This window comes from Thunnus maccoyii, chromosome 6, assembly GCF_910596095.1.
Source record: "Thunnus maccoyii chromosome 6, fThuMac1.1, whole genome shotgun sequence".
NCBI lineage: Eukaryota > Metazoa > Chordata > Actinopteri > Scombriformes > Scombridae > Thunnus > Thunnus maccoyii.
The window spans coordinates 21,362,580-21,386,633 of NC_056538.1; the positions used below are offsets into that span (position 1 = coordinate 21,362,580).

The window sequence follows — 24,054 nt, forward strand, 5'->3', positions numbered from 1 at the left end:
TATATTGCATGCCTCTCCACTCTTTATTTCATCTTTGTTTTACTGTACTTTAATCTAAGTAAAGCTGAGTAAAGTGCATGGATTTCCTGAAGCATTATGGGAAGCGTAGTCCCCCAGAGTGTCTGTCTCACTGTAGGTCTGGGCTCTGTGCTCCCTGTCGGGGTACTAAGGGGATTGGATATGCTCTGCTAATGCTATTAGTGCTGCAGCTGGGGATTACTGTCTCAAAAGGAAAGGGGAAAAGGGCGTGAAAAGTGAAAAATCATTGCGTCGGGGAGGATGTGCGTGACAGAGATTTGCATGTTTGTACATGTATTCCAGAGAGAAAGAGAGAGATTAAAAAAGGGATATTCATGCAAACTATTACACACCAACAAAATACTCAGTCACTGTCTCTAATGCAAAGTGTTGTGTGAGCTGTTTTTTAATTTCATTTGGCTGTTACAGTACTCCTGTGATTTGAGTTAATTAGTCTATTAAGCTGGCCAGCACCTCTTGGAAACAGAATTATTTTTAGCTAAAGGAGAGAGATGTTGTGATTACTCTCTTTTCAAGAAGGCCAAAGTTGAAATCTGAGACAGAAGCAGAGGGCTGATCCATTTCGACTCGCTCGTGCCAGAAAAGCTCATAAAAGCATTGTGTTGCATGTTGACACAGCAAAATCTGAGTGAAAACAAAAAGTGAAAATCACATTTTAAACATCCAGCACTATCGACAGCCTTATGAGTGGCACTTGTGGTAAATATCATACACCTTTTTTTTTTTTTTTTTAACAGTCCTACCCATGTGAACAACTGAGTCCTCCTCCAGTCAGTGTAAGTGATATTACTGAGTTGAGAGCAGATTTCTTAAATGGGAAGTAGCCATACTGTCCAGTGTGCACATTGCTTGAGATCAATACAGGAGGAAAATGAGAATCATCCTCACCTAAAATAAGGTACACCATTTACCACTCAGAGTATGACAGCAGGACAGGAGTTTTGAGAGGTCAGCGTCTTGTTTTCTTACAGGAACGATAAAGTAGTGTCTTTCTCAGAAGGCCAAGTAGCTGGAAGCATTATATATCACCGCTGTTAAAGAACACATAGAAGCAAGCAGAGGATAATGTGTGGTGCACAGAGTGGACACTATCTGCCCACCAGGGTCTGTAGCTTGCCTTCTGGGTTCTATGGATTGTGCATCTATAACCAGCTGGTGAAGAAGAGCATGATCCTTCAGGGAAGGACATTCTGACTTGGAATTACGAAATAAGAAATGAAGAAATGTTCTGAATCATTAAATACCACATACCTCATCTAGTGAATAGCATTGCCTTATGAATATGTGCAGTGTGTATTGAGGACTGTGATTTACCACTGGCAATACTATTTCACGAGGCATTTGTTTGTCCAATCAAACAGAAAATCTAGATTTCATATTGCCTGGGGGCTGCTGCAGGTGATTTTTTGAGGTTTTCCCACCGCAACAAAAGTAAGAGTTTGATATTCCCAGTCAAATGTCTGAAGCAGTACAGACTGTAGACATAGATTGTGTACACTAGGAGTCTGTTTCAACATCTTTTTTTAAGTTATCATTTATGGGCCCTAAATCCAACCCCGCACATAATTAGCACACAAATTCACTGATCCAGTTATGTTGCATGTTTTCAGATTGTTTTGTTCATGCATCTTTAATCAGCTATTAATCTCCACGTAAAAAAAGTGCAGTTTACTTTTGTTTATGCATTAGTTAACTGCCATAATTGCCAATTAGTTCCAAAAAGTACTGATCTTTCATTCCAGTTCTGTCTAACTGTGTATAAACTACCAAAACCAATAATAAAACCAATGTTTCTGTTTTTCCTCTGTTAATCCTTAGCCCTTCTGTCTCTCTATCTTAGCATCTGTTGTCTTTCTCCAACACGCTCTCCAATATTCATTATCTCCCCACATCTTTCCCCTCACTGTCTCACACATTTACACATTCTTTCTGCTAGTTGCTATGAGTTGAGACTGTCCTTATGAATATTTACCAACAGCAAGTTACCAAGGGCAATCTGCTGAGATTTGTTCACTCCCACCCTGTTTCATGTGTATGCATGCGTATATGTCTGTGCGCTTCACACTGCATCACTGCATGTGAGTGTGAGTTATTTTTTCAGCGATAATGCTCTGACTCTCCTCTAGGCAGGGTCGGGTATTTGGATCAAACCCAAGAGTAACCTATATGTTATCAGAGAAGTCAACATCTCTCCCACGTACAGAGCCTGACCTACTGTAGATTCATGTTTAAGAATCTCTTTTTTTTATTAAAAGGGAAATGCAGTTGAGTTAGTATTCCTCACGTCCATATTCGATGTACAGTACAAGCTCTTTTTGCTGCATTGTTAGGTAACTGAATGTACCTACAACAGATACTAGCTGTAAGCACACAGTATATGTTGCATTTTGCACCCCCAGCAAGACACAGCTACAAACAGACAAGGTTGCAGCTACATTGCACCATTCTGTGTGAGTGGCATTAACAAGGAATTTTTCTTCCATCCAAACACTTTTTAACAATTCACATTACTGTGCCAACAATGGAGTAGCATTCATCTGTGGAGCACAGTCAGGGGCAGCAGTGCTGAAGAGGTCGATCAAATTCGGCAATCAAATTTGATTGAATGGCTTTTAAGTGAAACAAATGGGGGTTATTTGATGTCTATTGAATACTTTGCTTTATACACGTTGCCTTTCAGATATAGAGTTGTTTGCTGGTCAGCCTTGGCATTTCTGGGTTTCAAGTGAGAACTCACCTCTATCAGTTCTAGAGGTTTCACATTAAGGCATTTCTTGATAGGGGTTACCAGCTTAAACTATTCATACTCTTGCCAAACTCTTCAGTGTTGTTGCTGTTTCCTTCCATGACTTCTTTGGTTATAGTTTGGTTATAGAAGCTGCACTTGGCATTTCATTGCTGTTGTGCGGTGGATGTTTTCTAAGCCCTGAACACCACACCACTTTTAATTTGAGGGTGACAACAACATTTTGGTATTCTGTTTAGTTTCTAGCGTTCGCAGGAAAACAGTTTGCAGCAAAGATTGATTAAAACGTTTTCTATGTTTTGTTAATGTCTTTCAACTGGCCATGAGCAAAGAGGTGACGTAACCTTGCATTAATAATATTACCCCTACTGTCATAGCATTAGGCTGTTATTGCTTGGATGATGGTGAAAGGGCCTGTTGATTGTCTGCATGTGAAGGAATATTAAAAAGAATTCAAGACTGTGATGCTTGTCCATTCTGTTTGGTGTGAGTCTTCCTCTGCGATAACAGACTGATTATAACAGAGACAAACATCAAACCCCTCACCCATCCCCATCTCATCTCTCAAATAGACATGAGGGGGAGATGCGCTTAAAAATAAATGGGTAAATATTATTTTGCTGTCACATTCACCATTTGAAAAGCCTGTTCAATTTGCCACCAGCAATAGGAACCCTAGGCCTTTAACAGCGTAGCTCTGCTGTTTACAAATTACACCCAGGATCCCACTCTTTAAATCGAGGGTTTGAAGTGCAATGCTGTTTAGATATTCAATGTAAAATATGTGTAATGTTGTGCTGTGCTTGCATCAACAAATTAAGCCTTTAGAAAAATCTCTGCCTCAAGTGATAGGAGATAATATGCAGTACATCAGTTGAACCTTTTAGACTTCTCAGGATCTGCATATGTGATATCATGAATGATATCCACCACAACAGAGATTGTTTTGACTTTATTTTACATACAATATGACAAAGTGACCTAAATATCATGTTTGGGACACTTACTGTAGAATCTATTATCTGAAGCAAATATTGAGATGTGGGGAAGCCATCAAAAGATATACAGATCTACCATATCATATTCAACAACCCCTACTTGTAACATAACAGTGATGGCAACAACCACTAATCTTTCCCAAATGTTCTAATTGTATCTAAGATGCAAGGCACAACTCAAATATTTCAAACTGCAAACTTGACACAACAGTCTCTGCGTCCTGTGATGGTTTTTTTCTGAGAAAATATTCTGAAGCCACGGTCAGATAACAAGGAAAAACAAAGTTTGTGTGAGCCTCCTCCATAATCATATGTGTGGTTTGTTTATATTTTCTGGTGATGGATGTCATGCGTGCAGCCACATTCTGATAAAAGTTCAAATTACATGAACTTTGACCCTGAGCTGTGCAGACCTTTGTAAGTGCAGCCAGTTTATGAAGGCTACTGTTTGTGCTGTGCTTGAGGATGAAGGATAAATTAAAGGGAACATATTATGCACATTGCCCAGTCTATATTTTCATTCAGGGTCTCTAGAGGAATATATTTGCATGATTTATAGTTCAAAAATTCATTATTTATCTTATACTGACCCTTTATGCAGCCCCTCAGTTCAGCCTATGTCTGAAACAGGCCATTTTAGCTCCTGTCTCTTTAAGGTCCTCCTCCTGATGAGCCCACTCTGTTCTGATCGGCCAGCTTTTGGCAGACCACTGTCTTCGGAGGATAAGTAAATAGTAGTAGGTTTTCACTTCTCATTTCTTTTTTTTTACTCAAAATGTCAACTTCTCAAATACATCCGTACATGTTTGAGCCAAAACCTGATCTGAAATATGCGAATGGACAACATGAACAACCCATGGAACAACATTAGCAATGACCTTAGAAACAAATACTACAGGATTGATTGGCATTTGTAGGCCTGCGCAAACAATCTGATGTCAGTTCAGTGGGGAAGTAGAAGTAACTTTGTAAATGGTGCATTCAGAGCAGGCTGAAGCCCTGGCTTTTGACTTTCAGGGAGCATTTTTTTTATATATTCACCTCAGGTTTTGGAATGTCTAACATCATAACAGTGTAGAAATAGCAGAAAATCACAAAAAGAACGATTAGAAAAGGTGTGTTTCTATAAGTATCTATACAATAACAAATTATCATCATATTGGATAAAATATCAGCCTTCAAATTCAGCTACCAGGTTTGCATTCATACTGAATGTAACCTTACTAGAAACCAAATTGCAAATTGCTATTTACCAATAAGTCTGCTCCCACAGAGTCCCCCACAGCCAACCCAAGAATCTGGCACAGAGCAAAGTAGCAAGCTCAGCTCAAAAGCCTTTTTTTCTGCTATAATGTGAATAGGGCTTATGAACTCTCTGCAGTAATGCAAGATAAACACAGTAAAATGCATGACTGCTGTCGATATACAGTTTGAAAAAAACCCAAACCCAGGTGAACAAAAGTCCGGGGGGTGAATTCACAAAGAATGGATTGCAGTCGCTGATAGCACTGTAATTGCACATCACTTGCAACCGCTATCTGCCCTGTCTAGAGATCCAGTTCACAAAAGATATTGCGCTAATGATATCACAGTGCAAACACGCCCATAAAGTTTTGCAGCTGAGTGCAATATGGCCTTGTAAATGCGTTTCAGTTACCACCAAATCTCTGAAGACGCTAAAAATTTCACTCTAACTGCGTGTGGCTATTAGTGCTAAATGTATGCATATTACCTCATTTAAATATGTGTAAATAGAAAAGGAGCACAGAGACGCTATTTGCTTGGCAGCACAGTTAGGGGTGTATTTCAACCTTTGCGGATGCTTTGTGACTTTTTGTCTTATTTGTGCAGGTTTAGTGGCCGCAAAAGCCGCGCAATCCTTTTGTGAGTTCGCCCCTGAGGATAGTAATAATTACATCAGGAGTTCCACTGCCATCATTATGCATAAGCCTAATCAATGGTCATTGCGCTTAAGGGGAACTGCAATGTTGTTAATGAATAGTTCCAATGAGCAGTGAGCTCCGTATGTGTGTGTATGTGCGCGAGTGGTTAGTGTTAATGTCACTAATGAATAGATGTGGCGCACAGAGCCTGTGGACACCTGCTGTTACCATTAGTCCCAAAGAGCAGACTAATCACCCTGGCTTTCAAATCTGGGCAGGTTATTCAGTATCCCTCAAACTCAAGGACTCTTACTCTTATTACACGGAGGATATGAGTGGATTCAGTGATAATGCCAGCTTGTTCAGATATACTCCTTCCAGAGGCAAAAAATGCCACAGAAAAGCCCATTTTATTGATTTAATGCAGTTTTGTCTTCTGCAGAGCACTGAACGCCCGGAGGAGTAGCTTTTACTTAGTGGCACATTCTCCACAAACCTAAGGAATAAAGTAGAGCAGCAAGTGTCAATTGGCAGCCTATGTGCACAAACAAGCGCACAAGTGCTGGCACATTCACACTTGTTGCCTCCCACATTGTCTATACCTTACTCTGCTCCCTCCCCTTCCTTTGCCAAGCTCAGTGATTAAATCATTCTCATAAGAATTTCAACAGTCAATGCTCAGTGTATCCCAGTTTCTACCTGTTCCCATGGCTACTGAAAAGACAGAGAACAGGACTGTGGGAGGTGTAGTTTTTTTCTTAACTGGTCTGACTAGTCTTATTCTTTCCAGCTCCAGTGGCATGGCCGTATCACTCATCTGGGTCCAAACGTGAACATGCAATGTGCATGTTTCGGTGACAGAGAGGATTCTCGTAAGGTCATGACGGATTTGAAGTAGGTAATACAAGACTGTGGGACAGAGGGAGAGAAAGAACGATGACAGCTACTAGAGAAAAAACAGGAAGGCTAGATGTTGAAAGATTGAGCGTTTGGGGAACCAGTGTGACGGTTGCACTGCAGGACTCAGCTGCAAGCTGCTGATTTACAGGGCCTGAAGGACAGCCACGGCCTTCCACCCACTCTGTCGCCATGGGAGACGGTGGAGAGGAGGTCTCGTCTCCTTTTCTTCTTCACCTTCATTCTCTCTCCTTTACACACTTATCTCTCTTTCTCTCCCTCTGTTCTTTTTCTGCCTGTCAGCTCTCCCTTTCTTGATAATTTATTGAGCTCCCATTATCATTCTGAATCAGCCAGCCAAATAACTATTAAAAGTTAAAAGGAAGGTGAATAATGAGGAAAATTGAAATAATTACATCAAAGTGTAAAATCTGTCTATCCCTGTGTGTCTGTCTATCTGGCTGCATGCATGTGTGCACATAACCCATTCATCTGGTCCATCTGTCCAGCTGTCCAGCCGTACTTTCCTTGTTGATAATGTGACTGAAATGTGTGTTATCAAAGTGCTGCAGGCCTCAGCGCACTGACAGTAGTAATGGAGAAAGAGGAAGAAACCACAAACAGGAACTATAGCCTGCTTCCAGGAACCAGCATGGACCGCCACATCAACACCCCCCCCCCCACATACACACAAACACACACACTCAGAGGCAAACACAAGCACAAGGATGCATGTGCATACACACAAACACTGTATCTGTGTCTCTCTCACTATACACCACCCTCTCTTTATCTCACAAGGCAGAAGCAACAGTTAGTGATCACGTGACCTTTCCTCACTTCTGTGTTAGCGAGCTAGCTCAGGCTCTGAGTAAATGTTAAATAGAAGAAGTAGAGGCAAGTAGAGTGAATGCAGTTTGTGAAACATTTTGTTTTGTTCCATTCTATTTCACTATTTAAACAGAATACAGAGAGAGAGAGACTGAAGAGCTACAGTAGAGGGGGGAGGGAGGGAGGGAGGCTGTTGCCAGGGCAACCAGAGCCGCGGCGGTCGTCATCATGAGGCTTCTTCTGCATTGTGTGTGTATGTGTGTGGACACAGCGCGTGTGAGTTCACCCTCCTCTCTCCAGACAGAAGGCGAGGACATCCCCCTCTAACACTGTGCCAACAGAGAGAGAGAGACACACACAGCAGAGAGAGAAAGAGAGAGAGAGAGAGACTGAAACCCCATAATGCACTGCACGCTGCAGGGCTGAAGTCGTGCAGATTCATCAGTTCCTGTTCGGAGGGGATTGTGTGTGAGCACACACTCACTCATACATCCAGACCGAGTGCAGGAGAAACACACAGACAACCTGGCAGGTAAGGCAGCCCTTCTGTGTCCGTTGGACGGCTTCTGGGTTTACATGATGATCTGCTTGTCTGTCTGTTACTGCCTCTGAAAGGAGGAGAGGGGAGAGTTCTCTATCCAGACGACAGGGTGTCATTAATATTTGACATGTTATGATTCCGACAACTTCCCTGCCTGTTGCTGGTGATTGCTGCTGTATTTTTTCTTACTTGTAAATATTTGAGTTTGGGATTTTTCAAAAGCATGATTTATATTAGAGAGAAGATTTGAAACAGCTGATATGCATGTGGGATATGTGTTAGTTTTTGTCTGTTTTGTTGGGGGTTTTTTTGGACAGTTTTACATCCTTCCAGCGTACAGATACTGTCTAAACAGCTACTGATTTGAATACACTGGAACTGTTTTGCATGTAGTTATGTCATGTGAATGCTGGTGTGCACAGCTTAACTTTTAGGGAAAGACTACTGATATGGAATTCTACAGCATTCACTTATTATTCTGAAGGCTATTTACATTTTCGTGTACAATGTATACAGTGCAGTACCTTTATGATACTAAATAGTTATAATAATATTAATATTTCCAAATAACGTTTAACAAAAGTAATAGCAATTCAGCATTAATATATAAAATTAAGTTTTAAAGGCTTAATTGCAAAACATCAAGTTAACGTTGCATTGATTCTGTCTAATTTGCTTCATGTAACGCTAAAGTGAGACTAATTAGGTCATTTAAAATATAAGCCTAATGTGCCAAGTCAAAAAACAACTTGATCTAATGATCCATATTGAGTTATACTCTGATAACAACAATCATCGATGAGGCATTTTAGGATTAAGTTTCTAAAGTTCTTTCTTTACAGAATTAAAAATATAGTAGCTTGGTTCAAGACACTACAAATTCCTCAAAAGCAAAGCCTGTTTTTTTGAGTCATCTGCAGTGACATTAGTGAAAGCTGATTGGTGGGTAAAAGCGTGGCTCCTCCTTACGGGTCATTCTGTGGTTTAACGGCCACAGAGGCTTGTGACCGTATCTGTTGCGCCAGAGACACAGGCAGGCTGGAAAGTGCGATTGCAGCAGCTTAGGGCAGGGGCTCTTAAACTTTATTACCTCAGGACTCAAATGGGAAATTTCAGTTCTCCACCCTGGGATCCCTTTGAGAACTAATGTTTCAACACTGTCATGTGGAGAAACAATGGAAGGTCAAAATAAGGGCTAAGAGGGAAAAAATAGCTTTCAAATAAAACTTCATGATTTTTAAATTAAACCTTAATTCCAAAAGGACATAATTTAAATGTCAGCTGTTCATACTGACCCCTGAGTTATCTTATCTCAGAATACAGCTTTTAAATAAAATACAGCTCCAAATAATTTCACAAACAAGTCTCAAAGGAGCTTGAAGATTGTTTTACTGGTATATCTTTCACCTTCTGACAGAGTGTATTATGTGGACGTGGGAAGCTGTTTATACTGAACACTGTAACGGACTATGCAAAGAGCTTTGCGGCTTGGGACATAAAATGCAAAAAAGCCATAATGCAGATCAGGCAAAAAAAAAAAAAAAATCTTTTGAATATTCAGTTTGTCTCCATTTAGCGCAGACAGAGCACCGCTTCTTTCTGCTCTTCCCCTGCAGAAATCCACCTGTCAAAACTCAAAATGGAGAGGGTCCTCTTTTTCATTATGGCTCCTTTCATTAAGAGCCCCCCCTTCACTATCTGTGTTGTCGCCTGATAGAATTATCCACCAGACACCTATGTGACAGTAGCATCTATATATCTGCCCCCGCTCTGTAATAATTCAGCTTTGGTGCTCTGGAGACTCAAAGCTGCCTGATAAAAGTGAATGTGTGCGTGAACATGTATGTGTGTGTATAGTCATCTGGGTGTTTAATGTGTTCTTGAAAGCATGTGCATGAGCTCTTATTGAGCTCCAGTTGAAGCGGAATGAAAAAGCAGAGGGAAGTATGTCTGTTTTAAGTTATAAGTTAAAAAAAAAATGGGAAAAAGTGGTTGTTGGTTTGCTCCAACTTTGCACTGAATAACATTGGTAATACCAGACCTCCACCAATGATTAGTTTCAGAGTTTAGGAGGATTTCAAACAATGGTCATTCAGATATTCCACTGCTGGTCTGTTATAGAGCTTTGTGTTGACAGATTTCCAGATTTTCCATCCTCGTGTGGTGAGGTCACATCCTGGGGCTTCACATTATGTTGCTACTAGTACTCTGAGCTGTTCATAGTGAAGGGAAGGACATAGGTGCTGTGAGGTCGTGCAGTTTTAAAAGATTAAAATAGCTGCTATTGTTTGAAGATGATCAATTCAATGATTTGACCTTAGATACTCAACAATAGAGCAGAGGTCTGTTATGAATGTTGAAAACCTCACAGACTCACACTGGGTCGCCCTGCTGGATTTTCCATTCGGTAAGAACCCTGAGGTTCTCCAGAAGATATTCTTTTGCTGTCGGTCCAGCTCTGGCTTCGCTTAGCAGCATGGATCAAAGGTGATATATGGATCCAGATCTTCTCGTCCAACTTCAGCTCCTCCTCTCTCTGTTCTTTTTCTCAATTTTTTTCCTCATTCCTGGCTTTAATGATGTGGAACACAAGAGTTGAACATGTTCATGGAGTTATGGCCTCTTTTTGATATGATCACAATGAACCAGGATGTTAAGGCTTGTGTGGCACTGGTTTGTGTTAGAAAGCAGCGCCTGGAACGTGCTTTCTCGTTCTCTTCTCCGCACACATCAGCAGAACAGTGGGCAGGATCCTTAGCGTGCATTAAATTATCTGCGATTGCAGCAATTATCTGCATCCAAAACCTTTCACTGTGCCTTGTTTCTTGATCACTGTGTCTCTCCTTTAAGACGAGAAGCACATCACCAGTGGTGGAGAGTACATTTACTTACATTTACAAGTACTTAAGAGAAATTCTGAGGCACTTACTTGAGTATTTACAGTATTTACAGTATTTTATGCTACTTTGCTACGTTTTTGGAGGAAAGAGTACTCTGCAGATTCAGATTCTCAAGCTCTGAGCATATAAAAAACTATGCATTGTTATACTGTAAATGAAACAACCTAACAGTATATAAAATAGTTTAGGTTAGCTCCATCTCGACAAGCTACAATAATAGCTACAATAACAAAATGCTGTTTACATGTTAATGCAACAGTAATAATACTCCAATAATATAATATAACATGATATACAGTAAAATTGTTCCTAATATTTTACCGCCCTCATGTATGTTAATGGAGTGGACAAAATATTAGGAACACCATTCAATATAATTCACCCCAGTACACCACAACCACCTACTAGGACCTCAATAATAAACATAAAGTAGAATTATCACCTTTCTGACAATGCTAACCAAAACTGATGTATAAGCTTCGTAAATGTACAGTTTATGGCAGAGCTGCATTAGGTTGCACAGGTGTACCTAATGAAGTGGCCAATCAGTGTATATATCAACGTTGTGCTTACAATTTGTTGCGCTGACTCCAAGTGGCCAGAAAAGTAATGCTGTTTTAAATAAAATTTTAAAATGTTAGACCTTCCAGTGATGATGGAGTATGAATACTTTGAATGGTTCTTGCCACCACATCGCTTATTACAATGGCACATGTGGGAAAGCAGTTAACCTACTGAAGTGATCGTGAGCAGGACTCTGAATGTGTGTCTGACATCTGAGCTCTCAGTAGGGCAAGAAAAAAATAAATCTTTCTTTAAAGAGTGTAACACAGACAGATGTTTTTCCAGAGAAAAGTGCTATCACATCCTGTATTTTTAGAGTCCATCTGTATTCTAAACGATCACAACATGACATGTACACACTAAATCCAGTTCCCATTTCCGCATAATCCTGGAAGACAACTATAGGGCCTTTTTTGGGCACAGGACAGTGACTTGCCAGCTCTAAAATCGAAATTCCATATTACTGGCGTCTGTAGTGCGTTGCTTTGACTCTATGAACGAATGAATAAATATTTACAGAAGCAAAAGCTAAACATTAACACTTAGAGCAGAACAGACATTCATCATATGTGATTTTGAAGGCAGGCTGCAGGCTGCTGCTCAATCAACACCCCTACACTCTTACACACACACATGCACACACAAGCCAATACAGTGATAGATTCCAAACAACCTGATATATTGCAGCCACAAGTCAGTGATGTGGCTCTGAGTCACTTGGTAACACCCACCTGACACATACACACACACCTCCACACACACACACACACACACACACACACACACACATACGCACCTGACGTAGTGTTTGATGGAGTTAGACACCATGGCAACAGAGCTGTGACTCTTGCTGTCCTGTGAGTGGACTGAAGCTGTGGAGGAGGGAGGAGAAAGCTACAATATAGCGCTGCTACTCAAGTGCAGCTATTATTATTCCCAATCGCTCTTTCTCTCTATTCTCTGCTTTTCTTTTTTCTCTCTCTCTTCACCACAGCCGTTATCTGCATGGTGCATTTCTCTTCCATTTTTTTTTTTTTTTTTTGCAGTATAAAGGCTTTGAGTTGAAAAACTCAGCCAAAGGAAGTAGAGGAGGTAGAGGAGAGGTCAGCAAGCATGTATTTCTAAAGCTATCGATGTGCAAAACCTGACACATTATCAGAGGGAATTGCGCTGATTCTCACAGCTGCAACCAGACATCATCCAGGATGGCGTCTTATTTGTTGACATATTATTTTTATCTCACCCATCTTGTGCTCTCTCACTCACGCTGCACCTCCCTGCTTCAATCACAGACCAAAAATCAATTAACTCCTCCTGTCATTATTTCTCTATTTAACCCTCCTTCATTTTTATTTGCCTTGCAGTTTTACTCTCTCTCTCTTTTCCTGTCAGTCATGTTTTATAAAGGTAGTAGCACAGATGAGGCGAGAGGAAGGAGGGAGAGAAGGGGGCGTGCAGGTGGACAGGTCTCACAAACAGCATCTGTATGAGATTTACTGCCTGCAGATACAGATGGTGGAGAGACAGGGAGGAAGAAAGTGGGGGGAGAGGGAGGTGTTGGAACAGTGCAGGTGAATTGCATTTTTGGTCTCCGGTAGCATTTTCACAGTCTGATTGTCAGCATTTGTTAACATACACACATGCACACACACACCCACACACACACACTATAACGCAGTGTGAAATTGTGGGAACGTGGCTGTTGACAGTAGAAGTTTGTCTGAGTTAAGTTCCCCTCTCCTCTCCTCCCTCTTCTGCATACGATCCAAGCGCGAGCTGTGAAAGGTGAACTTGCAGCCTGCTGTGGATAAATTATGTGTGACATGTTTAGCTGTGCAGCCTTATATGGAGACGGGTGTATCTGAATACAGTAGGGCTCTGCCAAGAGGGAAGGAGGGAGAGAGAGAGAGAGAGAGAGAGAGAGTGAGGGAGTGAAGGACAGGGAGGGAGGAAGAGGAGAAGGAGGAGGAGGAAGGAAAAGAGGCAGGGGAGGGAGAAAGCGAAGGAAAAAGGAGGGAGGAGGGGGCAGTGACGGAGGGAGTGAAAGAGAGGAGTGCCGCGAAGCAAGCATGAGGTTTTCACTTTCCATTCTCCCCTCAGCAGCAGTCAGATGAGTCCTTGCAGAGACACAGTAAGTCTTTGCTGTTTACTTTGTGTATGTGTGTGTGTGTGTGTGTGTGTGTGTGTGAGGTGTGTGTACAGGCATTACTTTGTGTTTGTTTAGTCACTAATGAGTGAGTTTGCTGCTTACATTTTCTGCCATATCGCTTTTGGAATTATCATTCACCATCTGGATATTGACTGTGGTGTATTCATGTGTGTTTGTATGAGTAATTTATATGTCTGTTTGTGTGTGTGTGTGTGTGTGTACATATGCAGATGGCCACCGTGCTTCACTGCTAATGTGTGGTTGTTTGAGGCGGGACAGTTTTAATGTGGAAAAGAGCTGAGCAGACGAAAGAATGGGTAACGTTAGTGTTTAATGTTCCGCAGAGTAGTTAACGCTCACAACACTCGCGCACAAAGACACACACTGACACACACTCTCTTTTCTGGCAGACTTCACTCTGTCTCTCTCAGTTTCTCACATGCTCTCCTCCTTCAGTTGGACTACACTGAAATCCCCGTTGGGTGACTCCTACTGTTAACACTAAAGCTAAAATATTCACTCACATTTATGGATGAATGAATGAAAACACACACATACACACTCACTCACTCAGACACACACTTACACATATGAACGGCTTTACACTCCCCCTTGTATAATGACAGGACTACTGTTTACACTACAGCTGCCCTCAGGAAATGATTAAACTCCTGCGTTACCCGGGCTGTCTGCGCCAGTCTGACACACAAGCGCAAATACACACACGCATGTACACACACAAAATAAATCATCACTGACATTTGCATGCTGTATAAAGGCCAAAAAAGTGAACATAATTTGGTTAAAGTGGCTTTATAATCCTTAGTAAAGTTTGTGTATACATTCAGATAGTAAATGGATGCTATAATTAAGTCATGTATATATAGGCTGTTATATTTTGTCAGTGTTTTCCTGACAATTTCTTAATGTGGGTGGTTTTATTTGTCAGTAGGGTGGGGGGCAACAACATGATAGAATTATAAAAGCCTATGCTAAATACAGAACCATTTGGAGAAAATAATATAATAAACATAGTCTCTTTAAAACCTGGAATTTTGGATATTGAATATAAGCAGGGTTTCACTCTTGTTTGCTTTGCATTAAAAGTTAAATCACTGGAATAGGTCGAGTGTGGTCTAGAATACATTAACTTTGGAGTCTCGACATTTTTCAATTAATCTTCTAAACATGCACCGCTCATTTGCCACATTTCCATACGGTTCGGACACCTGCTCGGTGCTGTAACTGTGATCGGAGTCTATGATGCAAATTTTCCGCACCGCATCTATCACTCTCTCATTCACCTGTCTGCCTACATGTCTCAGGAGGGTTTGCCAGAAGGTGTCACTTACTTTGATGACATGTTGCGGGTTCACCCAAACTGAAACACGTGCCTGCTGCCTGCAGTTCCTCGTCTAATAAGCTCAGTGTGACTCCATTTACCAGTTTTAGATTTGCATCGATAGTACCTTAAGTTGCAGACTTCATTGCAGCTCCAGGAGCACAGCAGAGAGATGTTATTGTGGGTCCCTTTTCCTCCTCCCTCCATCTGTCACAAGTGAAAGTAAGCACCTAAATTTTGGAGTAGAAGGAGTCGAGTTGGCTGATTGCTGATGGAAATATTTACAGAAGGGCAAACACAAATTCTTTCTAACAACAGTTAATACTGCAGTTTGAGCTCTCATGTCATTATTCACCAAATTGATCCTGTCGTAGACACCATGTCCGTCTATATTTCCTCTCTTGTTTCACATACACGCCCTCTTCTCACCCACTAATCTGAACACTTCTACCTCTTCGGGTTCCTCATCCCTCTCTGTCTTTGTCTCTCTCTGCAGCTGTCTGTCTTATTCTTTGCGTCTTTCTGTTTTTGTTTTTTGTTTTTTTTTTATGGCTCACTGTATTTCTCTTTCGTCTGACTCTTCGTGGGATGGAAAAGCTTCTCTGCAGATCAGAGAAGGCAGATCTACACGGTCATTAGAGTATAGAACAGCAAGAGCGCAGAGGCACTCATACATACTGAATTTCACAGCACACATATCCCGACTAAACAACTGTGTGTATGTGAGAGAAAAGAAAGAGACTCTAATGGATGGGGAGTGAGAGGATGCATGCTTTACCTGCTTTTGACTGTATCGATTAAAAAAAAGAGGAATTATGGTTTTCCTCCCCCACCTTCTCTTTCCATCCTTCAACTAATCTTTGGAAGTGATGTCATCTCCCTGCTGTCCTCAGCAGGCACAGGGCAGTCTGTTGCATGCAGATGAGTAGTGTGTGTGTGTGTGTGTGTGTGTATGTGCATAATGACATGAGCATGCCTCCATCCTGATTTACATTATTCAATTATCAAGTAAGAAAATGGGGCGAAAGCTCTGATCAAGGTTATGGCAGGGGAAGGTGACTGGAGATGACTTTGAGCCTCATGCTTCAGAAATTCAACACAGAGCATGTAACCGGCAGATAGATAGACAGTCAGTCACTCAGACAAATGGTTGGGGGAGTCCTACGAGGCCATTTGGTGAGTGGCAAAATCACAGTGAGTCAGTCAATGGTGTATGATTGCTGTTTTCCCTGCAGTCTGCAAAGCTGTCACTGGACTAATGCACACTAGTGGAAGATGTAATCTATAGTAAATACACTTGGCTCCACAGAGCAGCCCTCTGTGATTTCCACAGATTAAGGTGTCAAACTGAATCACTGGTCATAGACAGCTGAAGAGTACAGATTATCCGCCGTTTGGCCAAGGGACTCCCTAAAAACTTGGTATTTCACCCGGGGGCGGTGCCTTTGCCCTGCATCACACAAAGTGTTGCATGCCTGATGCACGTTGTCATCGGCTCACTTTGGATCGTCTCGTCACTTTTTGGTAACCTAAGTTGTTTATCAACCTAATCTTTGCCTCAACCCCAATATTAAACCTACAGGAGACCTAACGCCTAATTGTAATTTCAAACAGAGATGATTTTTTTTTCACTCATCGATTTATGAAGATAGATACACTTAAATTTTTGCTCCTGGCACTGCTGGCATGGCTGCAACCGCAACTAGAGCCCTGGAGATTTTCAAATGACTTTTACCAGACTGTTGATAAATTCTCAAATTGACCATCATAACGTTATACTGGAATATATGTACAAGTAAATAGTGCTAAAATATATTGACATTTTGATATACTAAATTATGTCCAACAACAAAAATCTACTCAGATGGAGGTCTGTATTCTGATATCAATGTACTATCTTGCATCAATAGATGCCCAAACGAGCTTACATGGCAGACTATCAGTTTCCATATAGGTGTGACACCAAATATACAAATTATAGGAAAACATGAATAGTATATTATGTATGCCTTCATACTTGACATGCATCAAATAAACTGATCTCATATTGTATTTGTGTATTATTCAGTCTAGTTTGCCTAATTATCCAAGCTTTAGAAATAAAACTAGCCCATACTTTGCCACTCAGTCCAACTTCTCATTTTCATTAAACCAAAACAATTCAGGATTTTTGTTCTGTGTGCTTACAAAGGTGGACACAGGTTATCATAGTACAATTTATTTTCATCATCTCCCAGGTCTCAGACCAAATACACGCTACCTTAATCACTTACCTACTTCTATTGCCAGCAGTAGGATACCTCCTCTGGACATAGCATAGAGTTCCTCACCAAAGGGTTTCTGTTCTTTCTATTTGAGAGTCCTTAGCATGGAAAAGTCTGGGAACTCCTCACCAATCCACATTTCAATTGGTGCAATCACCAGAGGCAGTGCATGTTGCAACTCCTTGGGTCTCATAATTTGGATTTTTAGTATTTGTCAAAACATGTCAATAAAAGTAACTGAGGGCCCTATCTTACATAAAGATGCTCAGGCCGGATGGCCTGACAAGGCACCCACCAGAATTATTTCCATGTACACACTTGAGACCAAATATACAAATTAATACTTTAACAGAATATTATGTATATGTTCATATATGACAAACATCTGCACAAATAACTGGTACATGTTATGACATTCTTATGTTAGCATGACTGGATAGTGCAAATTAAATGTAGTAACCTATATTATTTGTACAAAACTAGCGTAACTCACCGTCCATCATGGAAAACCAATGAACGTGCACTACGAGCACGGGCTGAGACGGTCACGGAGCTCGCAGAAGCGTGTGCACTGCTATGTCCTGCAAAACCACACCCATCCAGGTGAAATACCAAGTTTTTAGGGAGTCCTGTTTGGCCCAGTTCTGCTCTGATGATGAGTCAGGGATTCTGCTCTTCATGTGTGTGTGGTTGTGATTAACTGACATCCACTCCTTTGGTATTTCCTGATTTGATCTAAAATACCAGACTGAAGAATGACAAAAATTCACAGAAGGCCAGTTCATTAGTGTTAATTATCTTCATCGGACTTTAATAATCTATACAACAATTCTGCTATTGAGGTTTTCAGCCATTCAGCTTAATCAGTGATCATCTTGCTGTTACTGAGCCATCTCCTGTCAAGGATTGTCCGTGGCTCAAGTTGTCATAAATTGCATCTGTCTCTGTCTTTATATGCTGGTGTCCTGCATGCTGAATATCTCCACTCTGTCTATCTCAGGCCATGCCATCTCTACCTCCCCTCTGTCTACCTATTTGTCTATATCTGTATACTGTATGTCTGCATGTATGAGCAAAGGAGAGTCGGGGAAAGTAAAAAAGTAAAGACTGCGTATGTGTCTGATAAAGGCCCCGTGCTTGAAATGCCACATGCGGAGGTCATAAATTTACACAAGGCAGCTTATTTCAAAGTGGGCAGACTACTTTTTCACGGGCATCTGTCTGCCTCCCTTCCACCTATTACATCTATATCCCTGGGATGTCTCCTCTCCATCAATCAGTCTGTTTCTCACCCTGTCTGTCTGTCTTTCCATCTAACTCTCTCTCTCATTCTCTCTGTTTTCCAATCTTTCTCATCTACCCTCCCACCCACACTCTCACACACATATATATTCTCATACACACACCTCCTCCATTGCTATTCCTGAGAGGAGCAGACTGGTCTGGCAGTGGCTTGGTTTATGTCCATGAACTCAGTGACACCGTTTTTGCCGCTGCATTACACCACACTGGCACTACCACAGCTAGGTATCCACACTGCAGAGGAGATAGGAGTAAAAAAACAAGCAAAATGCATGTCACAATACATGCATGCACAAATAGGTAATCATGTATCTAAATGTATATTATCTCACATCTCTGTGTGTGTGGATGTCTACTATCTCCCCAAACCCCCAACCCCACCCCCCATCTCTATGTGCATCAGGCTGTTTAAACACTTGCACTGATATCACAGTGCAGACGACAGCTTGCACACGTGCCACTTGACTGCCCTCATCGTCTCCCCTCCCCTCTGTTTGTCTTACAGCTGAAGGAGGGAGTCATAGATTGTGTGTGTGTGTGAGAGACAGAGTGAACACATGAGAGAGATAGTTGATGTTGTTCATATGCATACATATTACTCATATGCTTGTGTCCTGAATATAAATGCACTGGCTGACCTTCCGTTCTTCTCTACTGTTGTGTATGCTTTGTAGATGATGCAGATCTGCTGTGTCATGGTTTGTGGTCAATACTAATGTGTGTGTGTGTGTGTAAGATTACCCTGATGGTACAATCTGTAGAAACATCATCGTAATGGAGTATCATTTCAGAATGACCAGCACTCAACCGGAGACTGCTGGATCATATCTTAAGCCTGTAGGGGATTGGCATGTGAGCATTATTTATTCGGTTGTCCCTTCAGCAAGGTATTTAATGTCACACAGATGTCCATCACTCAGTTTTCCTGAGCAGTTTAAGTGGAGAAAAAAGGAAAAGTTTTTATTGTGCCTTAGATTAGGGTGACCAGAAGTCCCTGTTTTCCAGGGACAGTCCCAAAGACAGTTTTTGATGGGCTGTCCCTGGCTGGAGCTGTCCCTGGATATGTCCCTGTCTTGAACTGTACGTTAAAAACAGACCACAAAGTGAAATAATATTTTACGTGGCAAGAAAGGCCAGGCAGCAGAGCCTACTGGTTGATGTCTCAATTGCGTTGTACTTGTTTTGGCCAACAGAGGAGGCTGCTTGCTATAGCGGCTTCATATCACTCTTCTTCTTCTACTAACTACTTGCTCGTGGCAATTTTAGAGAAAACTAGCTAGCAAGTGTCACGTGAATCCACAACATCACCACAAACATCTTTTCAAGCCAGGTAAGTTGTCGCCATGAGAAGCACTGTCGCCAAGTGCTTGCTCATCAGGGAATTGCTGGGTCTCTATAAATTAAAGAGTATGGTCTGGATCTGCTCTATGCGAAAAGTGCCCTGAGATAACTTTAGTTATGATTTATGTTATGATTTGGTGCTATATAAATAAAAATTGAAATTGAATGAATGAATTGAGTAAGTTACAATCATTTGAGATCCTAGCTAGTGATGTTATAATGTCACAATTTATTATGTAGATAGATAGATCAGCTCTATAAGGTTTTAAATGGCCTTTAAATACCCTAAGTTAGCTAACTAGGTTAGCTAGCTACTGTCATGCTAGCTAGATTAAAAAACATTCACATGTAAACATACAGTGGACAGGCTATTTTGAAAATATGATTATATAAAATGAATGCACAATTAATTATAAAAATATTTATCTGTACTTATTATTTATTACTTATTTGTATAATTTTAATGGTTTGGCATTATAATAAGTAGTGTGAAAATATATTTTGAAATTTTCATGGATAATATTAGCATAATGTTTTGTTAGGGAGTGGAGAGGAAGGAGAGGAGGAAGACTGGATAGTAAGAAGAGTGAAGGAGATAGAGGAGGAAAGGTGAAGATATAATTACAGAGCCTGCCAATTTATTATTCCAAACAATGTTTTTGAGATAGAATACAAAATGAGGCAAGCAGTTAGAATCTGTTAACCTAAGTATTTTATCTAATAGTGTACTATTTATTATTAAAGATTGGAGAGGAAGGAGAAGAGAGTGACAAGGAAAAATTAAGGCAGTAAAAAGAGTGAAATGAGGAGACTGTAGAAGAATGAGGTGGAAAGGTTAAGAGAAGGACAGGAAGAAAGAGAAGGAAGATAAATGAAGAAAAGAGGAAGAGAAAGACTGGAGGAGAAGAAAAAGTTGAGAGTAAAAAGAGTGACACAAGAAGAGTGAAGAAGAGCAGACAGAGGAGGTACAATGGCTATTTCCAAGAAACGGAAATGCCATTTTAATGACAACATGATGAGAGAATTTCCATTTATACGCCCCAATTTATGAGCCAAAGTTTACATGTGCTAGGACAAAATGTGATGCCATTGTAAGTAACGTATTAGCACCATGGGCAGCTACTTTGGTAACACATGACCTCGACCTAGACCTGTCCATTAATGCGTCTAATCATGGACATGTAAAGCCGCTATTGTAAGATAGCCTATATAATGGCAACACATCTGTGGAAACAAAACTGTTTGATTTTGTTGAATTGAAAGGAGAAACAGCAAAGGAAAGTGGAGCTGAAGTCCTGGTGGTCATCCAAAAATTTAATCTGGAAAACAAAGTTGTGACATTCTCTGCCGACAACACAAATACCAAATTTGGAGGACTGAATAGGCTGGGGAGGGTCAGTGAATACCAAAGTTAAAAATGCTCTGCAGCGGGAGATGACTGCAAGACGTGATGGCAACTTCATTCCAGTTTTGGTCAGAGAACTTCTGAGAGAGCTAGAGGAAAATGGAGCAATGTCAAAAGAGAGCTTTCCCAAAACATCCCAATCATTCTTCACTACGGCTGTGAACTACTTGCAAGCATGGGGAAAGCACACAGATGATCTAAAAGATTTACATTGTCTCCTTTTAAAAAGCGAACCACAGCACGAAGAGATCCAGAAGGCAGCAGCCACACTGCAAGAAAAATGCCCCAGTGTGACCATCAACGAGGATGCGTTGTTTGACGAGGTTACTGGCCAGCAAGATTTCCTAAAGGGGGGATCTCTTGAAGAATGGAAAACATCTGAGACACCACTTAGTCAGAGATGGAGCATGGTGGTTACCCACTTCAAAGTGAATGACATCCCACACACTAACCTGGCTAGATTAATGTTTATTGTCATGTGCTTACTTGGAAGTAATGCACCAGTTGAGATAGTGTTCTCCCAAATGAATGATATATGGACAGCAGCAAGAAATAGCTTTGCTGTTCCTCCCATCAAGGCCATGCTTATTGTGAAGACAAACGTCAACCTCCCCAGCCAGGAGTTAATGGAGAAGCTGGCCGAAGACAGAGCAATCCTGAAGAAAATTCTTCTGAGAAATATACAGATTAGGTTGGTATAAGTATATTGTGTACTTACCAATCTCATCATCATATTTCTTTATTATGTTGTTAAGTATTTCACATATACTGTTGCCTCTGTTTTTTCAATTTTACCCATGTTCTCTTCTGCTCTTATTCTACCCAGACTACCAGGGACCACTGTTAGTGTGTCTGATAGTTTTGTCTCTCTGTTGCAGTGTGTCTGTTAGTGTGTCAGTCTGATAGTGTTGCTTGTCTGTCTTCTCTGTCTTGTACGTATAGATAATTAAATACACTGTATTGAACCAATGTAGTTTGACCATTCTCTTTATTGTGTGTTCCAGTGTTTACTATAGCTTCACTCACCATGCTACTGTAAACTATGATTGTCTGACATGGTTTACAAAGTAGCATAGTTTATTACAGTACAACAGTTACCATGGTCAAAATACTTGAAACCCAAATTGTCCCCCTTTTTTATTTCATAGATAATAACATTGGATATTTTGATCATATATTGACCGCCAGACTGAAAATGGCCCAGGTTTTCATTTCAGAAATCTGGTCACCTTACCTTAGATATTTACGGACTCCAAAAGCAATTTGCTGTTCACTTGTACAATATTAGCTAAAGTAAAATGGAAAGTTATCCCATTAGCACTCATTATACACATTACTGTCATGTGACTTGTTGACATATTTTCTTAATGAGCCATTTCTGCATCATTAATTAAGATGTTATGTCACTCTTAAATATTACCTGTATTTAAAGAAGCAAGAGTCTACAGTCATGCTAGCGGCTCTGTGAGGCTGTACTTAGGAACAACAGCTTTGAGGTAAATGCTACATCAGCATACTAACAGGCTTACAATAGCAATGTTAACATGCTGATGTTTAGCAGGTTTGAGGTTTACCATCTTAGTTCACCATATTGGCTTGCTAACATTTGCCTATTAGCTCTTCACAAAAGTACAGCTGAGGCATGTGGTTGGTCATAAACCAAAGTTTTGACAAATTAAAATTTTGATCTGATGATGGTGCTGAATGAAAAGTCAGCGGATCACCAAAGTTAGCACAATTTATGCTAAGGGAAACATGAATGTCTGTACGAATTTTCATGTCAATGCCACCACCAGTTGTTGAAATATTTCAGTCTAGAGCAAAGTGTTGGAGTGACCAACCAACCAACAGACAGACATTGCTATTCATAGAGCAGCCCAGTCGCCAGAATAAAATGTTGGCATTGTACGTTTCTGTAAACCACGGATATGTTGAATCTCTACATTTCAATACATTCAATATGTAGCATATCAACATTTCTACAATACATATCATAGGGAAAGTGACATAGTTCAGATGACATCTATATGACTGCACTTCCATGTTAGGAGGAGACATATTGGGCTAGACAGTTGCCAAAGTATCAAGCAGCAGAGACCATTAATCAAGACCACTGCTCACTTCCTCCTTTAATCGACAAAACTGGGTATTTTTAGCGAGTTGTTGCGACATTTGCAGCTGTTTTTCTGGCGACAAAACTGGGTATTATAACCCAAATGATGATCTTTTCCTAACCCTAACCAAGTGGTTTTTGGGCCTAAACCTAACTAGACCTTAACCACAGTGTTCTCACAACATAAAACATAATTATTCAACTAAAAACAGCCATTTAATGCAGCGTTAAATGACACACGAAAAGTTTAAAATGCGATCAACAATGAAACATTGAAATATAGAGATTCTACGTATCCGTGGTTTGCAGAAGCATACAATGCCAACGTTTTATTCTGTTGACTGGGTTGTATAGAGCCATGCTGTGAGCATGGCTAAAAGAAAAAAACGCTATCTCACAATATTATTATAATGCTAGCAAGTATTTCTGCAGCGTGCACCAACAGAACAGTGCTAAGTGATGAGTATAAAAATATATTTATAGAGAATGAAAGACCCGCTGTCTCTTCTAGCTAGCCTTGGTCCAGTATTTTATTTTCATCTACATTAATCATGCAGTAATTCCTGCTGCTAGTCTATAGAGAGGAAAGATAGGGACTGACAATAACATTAAAGTCACATCCACAGCCCTTGAGAATGTTACATTAACGTTAGCTTACCTTTTTATCATGGTTGGCACGCTGGACTGTCTGTTTTTGTAGTTTGTCCCATCTATTTTGTTGCTGTCTTCTTACCTAATT

At 40.6% G+C, this 24,054-nt stretch overlaps 3 protein-coding genes across 8 annotated transcripts in view; 2 read left to right on the forward strand and 1 right to left on the reverse strand.

Annotated features, from left to right (window-relative positions):
• LOC121898609 (succinate receptor 1-like) overlaps nucleotides 1-24,054 on the reverse strand; it is a 43,254-nt gene that overhangs the window by 18,230 nt on the left and 970 nt on the right. The window contains exons 2-6 of the mRNA XM_042413837.1: nucleotides 23,974-24,048; nucleotides 19,198-19,291; nucleotides 18,561-18,690; nucleotides 17,164-17,902; nucleotides 15,018-15,120 (exon numbers count right to left, since the gene is read on the reverse strand). Of these exons, the coding sequence (XP_042269771.1) occupies nucleotides 15,018-15,097 (80 nt within the window). The 5' untranslated portion in view covers nucleotides 15,098-15,120; nucleotides 17,164-17,902; nucleotides 18,561-18,690; nucleotides 19,198-19,291; nucleotides 23,974-24,048. The remainder of the gene's footprint in view (nucleotides 1-15,017; nucleotides 15,121-17,163; nucleotides 17,903-18,560; nucleotides 18,691-19,197; nucleotides 19,292-23,973; nucleotides 24,049-24,054) is intronic.
• LOC121898608 (muscleblind-like protein 1) overlaps nucleotides 7,597-24,054 on the forward strand; it is a 74,306-nt gene continuing 57,848 nt past the window's right edge. For 3 of the 6 annotated variants that reach the window (XM_042413828.1, XM_042413832.1, XM_042413835.1), the window contains exon 1: nucleotides 13,403-13,530. The gene's annotated coding sequence lies outside the window, so the exon portion shown is untranslated. Of the gene's footprint in view, nucleotides 7,927-13,402; nucleotides 13,531-24,054 lie in introns of those variants that run through there. The other 3 variants (XM_042413829.1, XM_042413834.1, XM_042413836.1) reach the window with 3 other exon arrangements.
• On the forward strand, nucleotides 20,674-22,189 carry LOC121898611. Its single transcript, XM_042413843.1, has 2 exons — nucleotides 20,674-21,893; nucleotides 22,029-22,189. Exons 1-2 carry the CDS (start codon nucleotides 21,232-21,234, stop codon nucleotides 22,090-22,092), a joined length of 726 nt encoding a protein of 241 aa, XP_042269777.1. The 5' UTR covers nucleotides 20,674-21,231; the 3' UTR covers nucleotides 22,093-22,189.

Bases quoted from the DNA above. Each gene is read 5' to 3' on its own strand.
- LOC121898611 (XM_042413843.1), top strand. From the start codon at position 21,232: ATGACTGCAAGACGTGATGGCAACTTCATTCCAGTTTTGGTCAGAGAA. The intron at 21,894-22,028 runs GTTGGTATAAGT...TATTCTACCCAG, and splicing joins CTGAGAAATATACAGATTAG to ACTACCAGGGACCACTGTTA.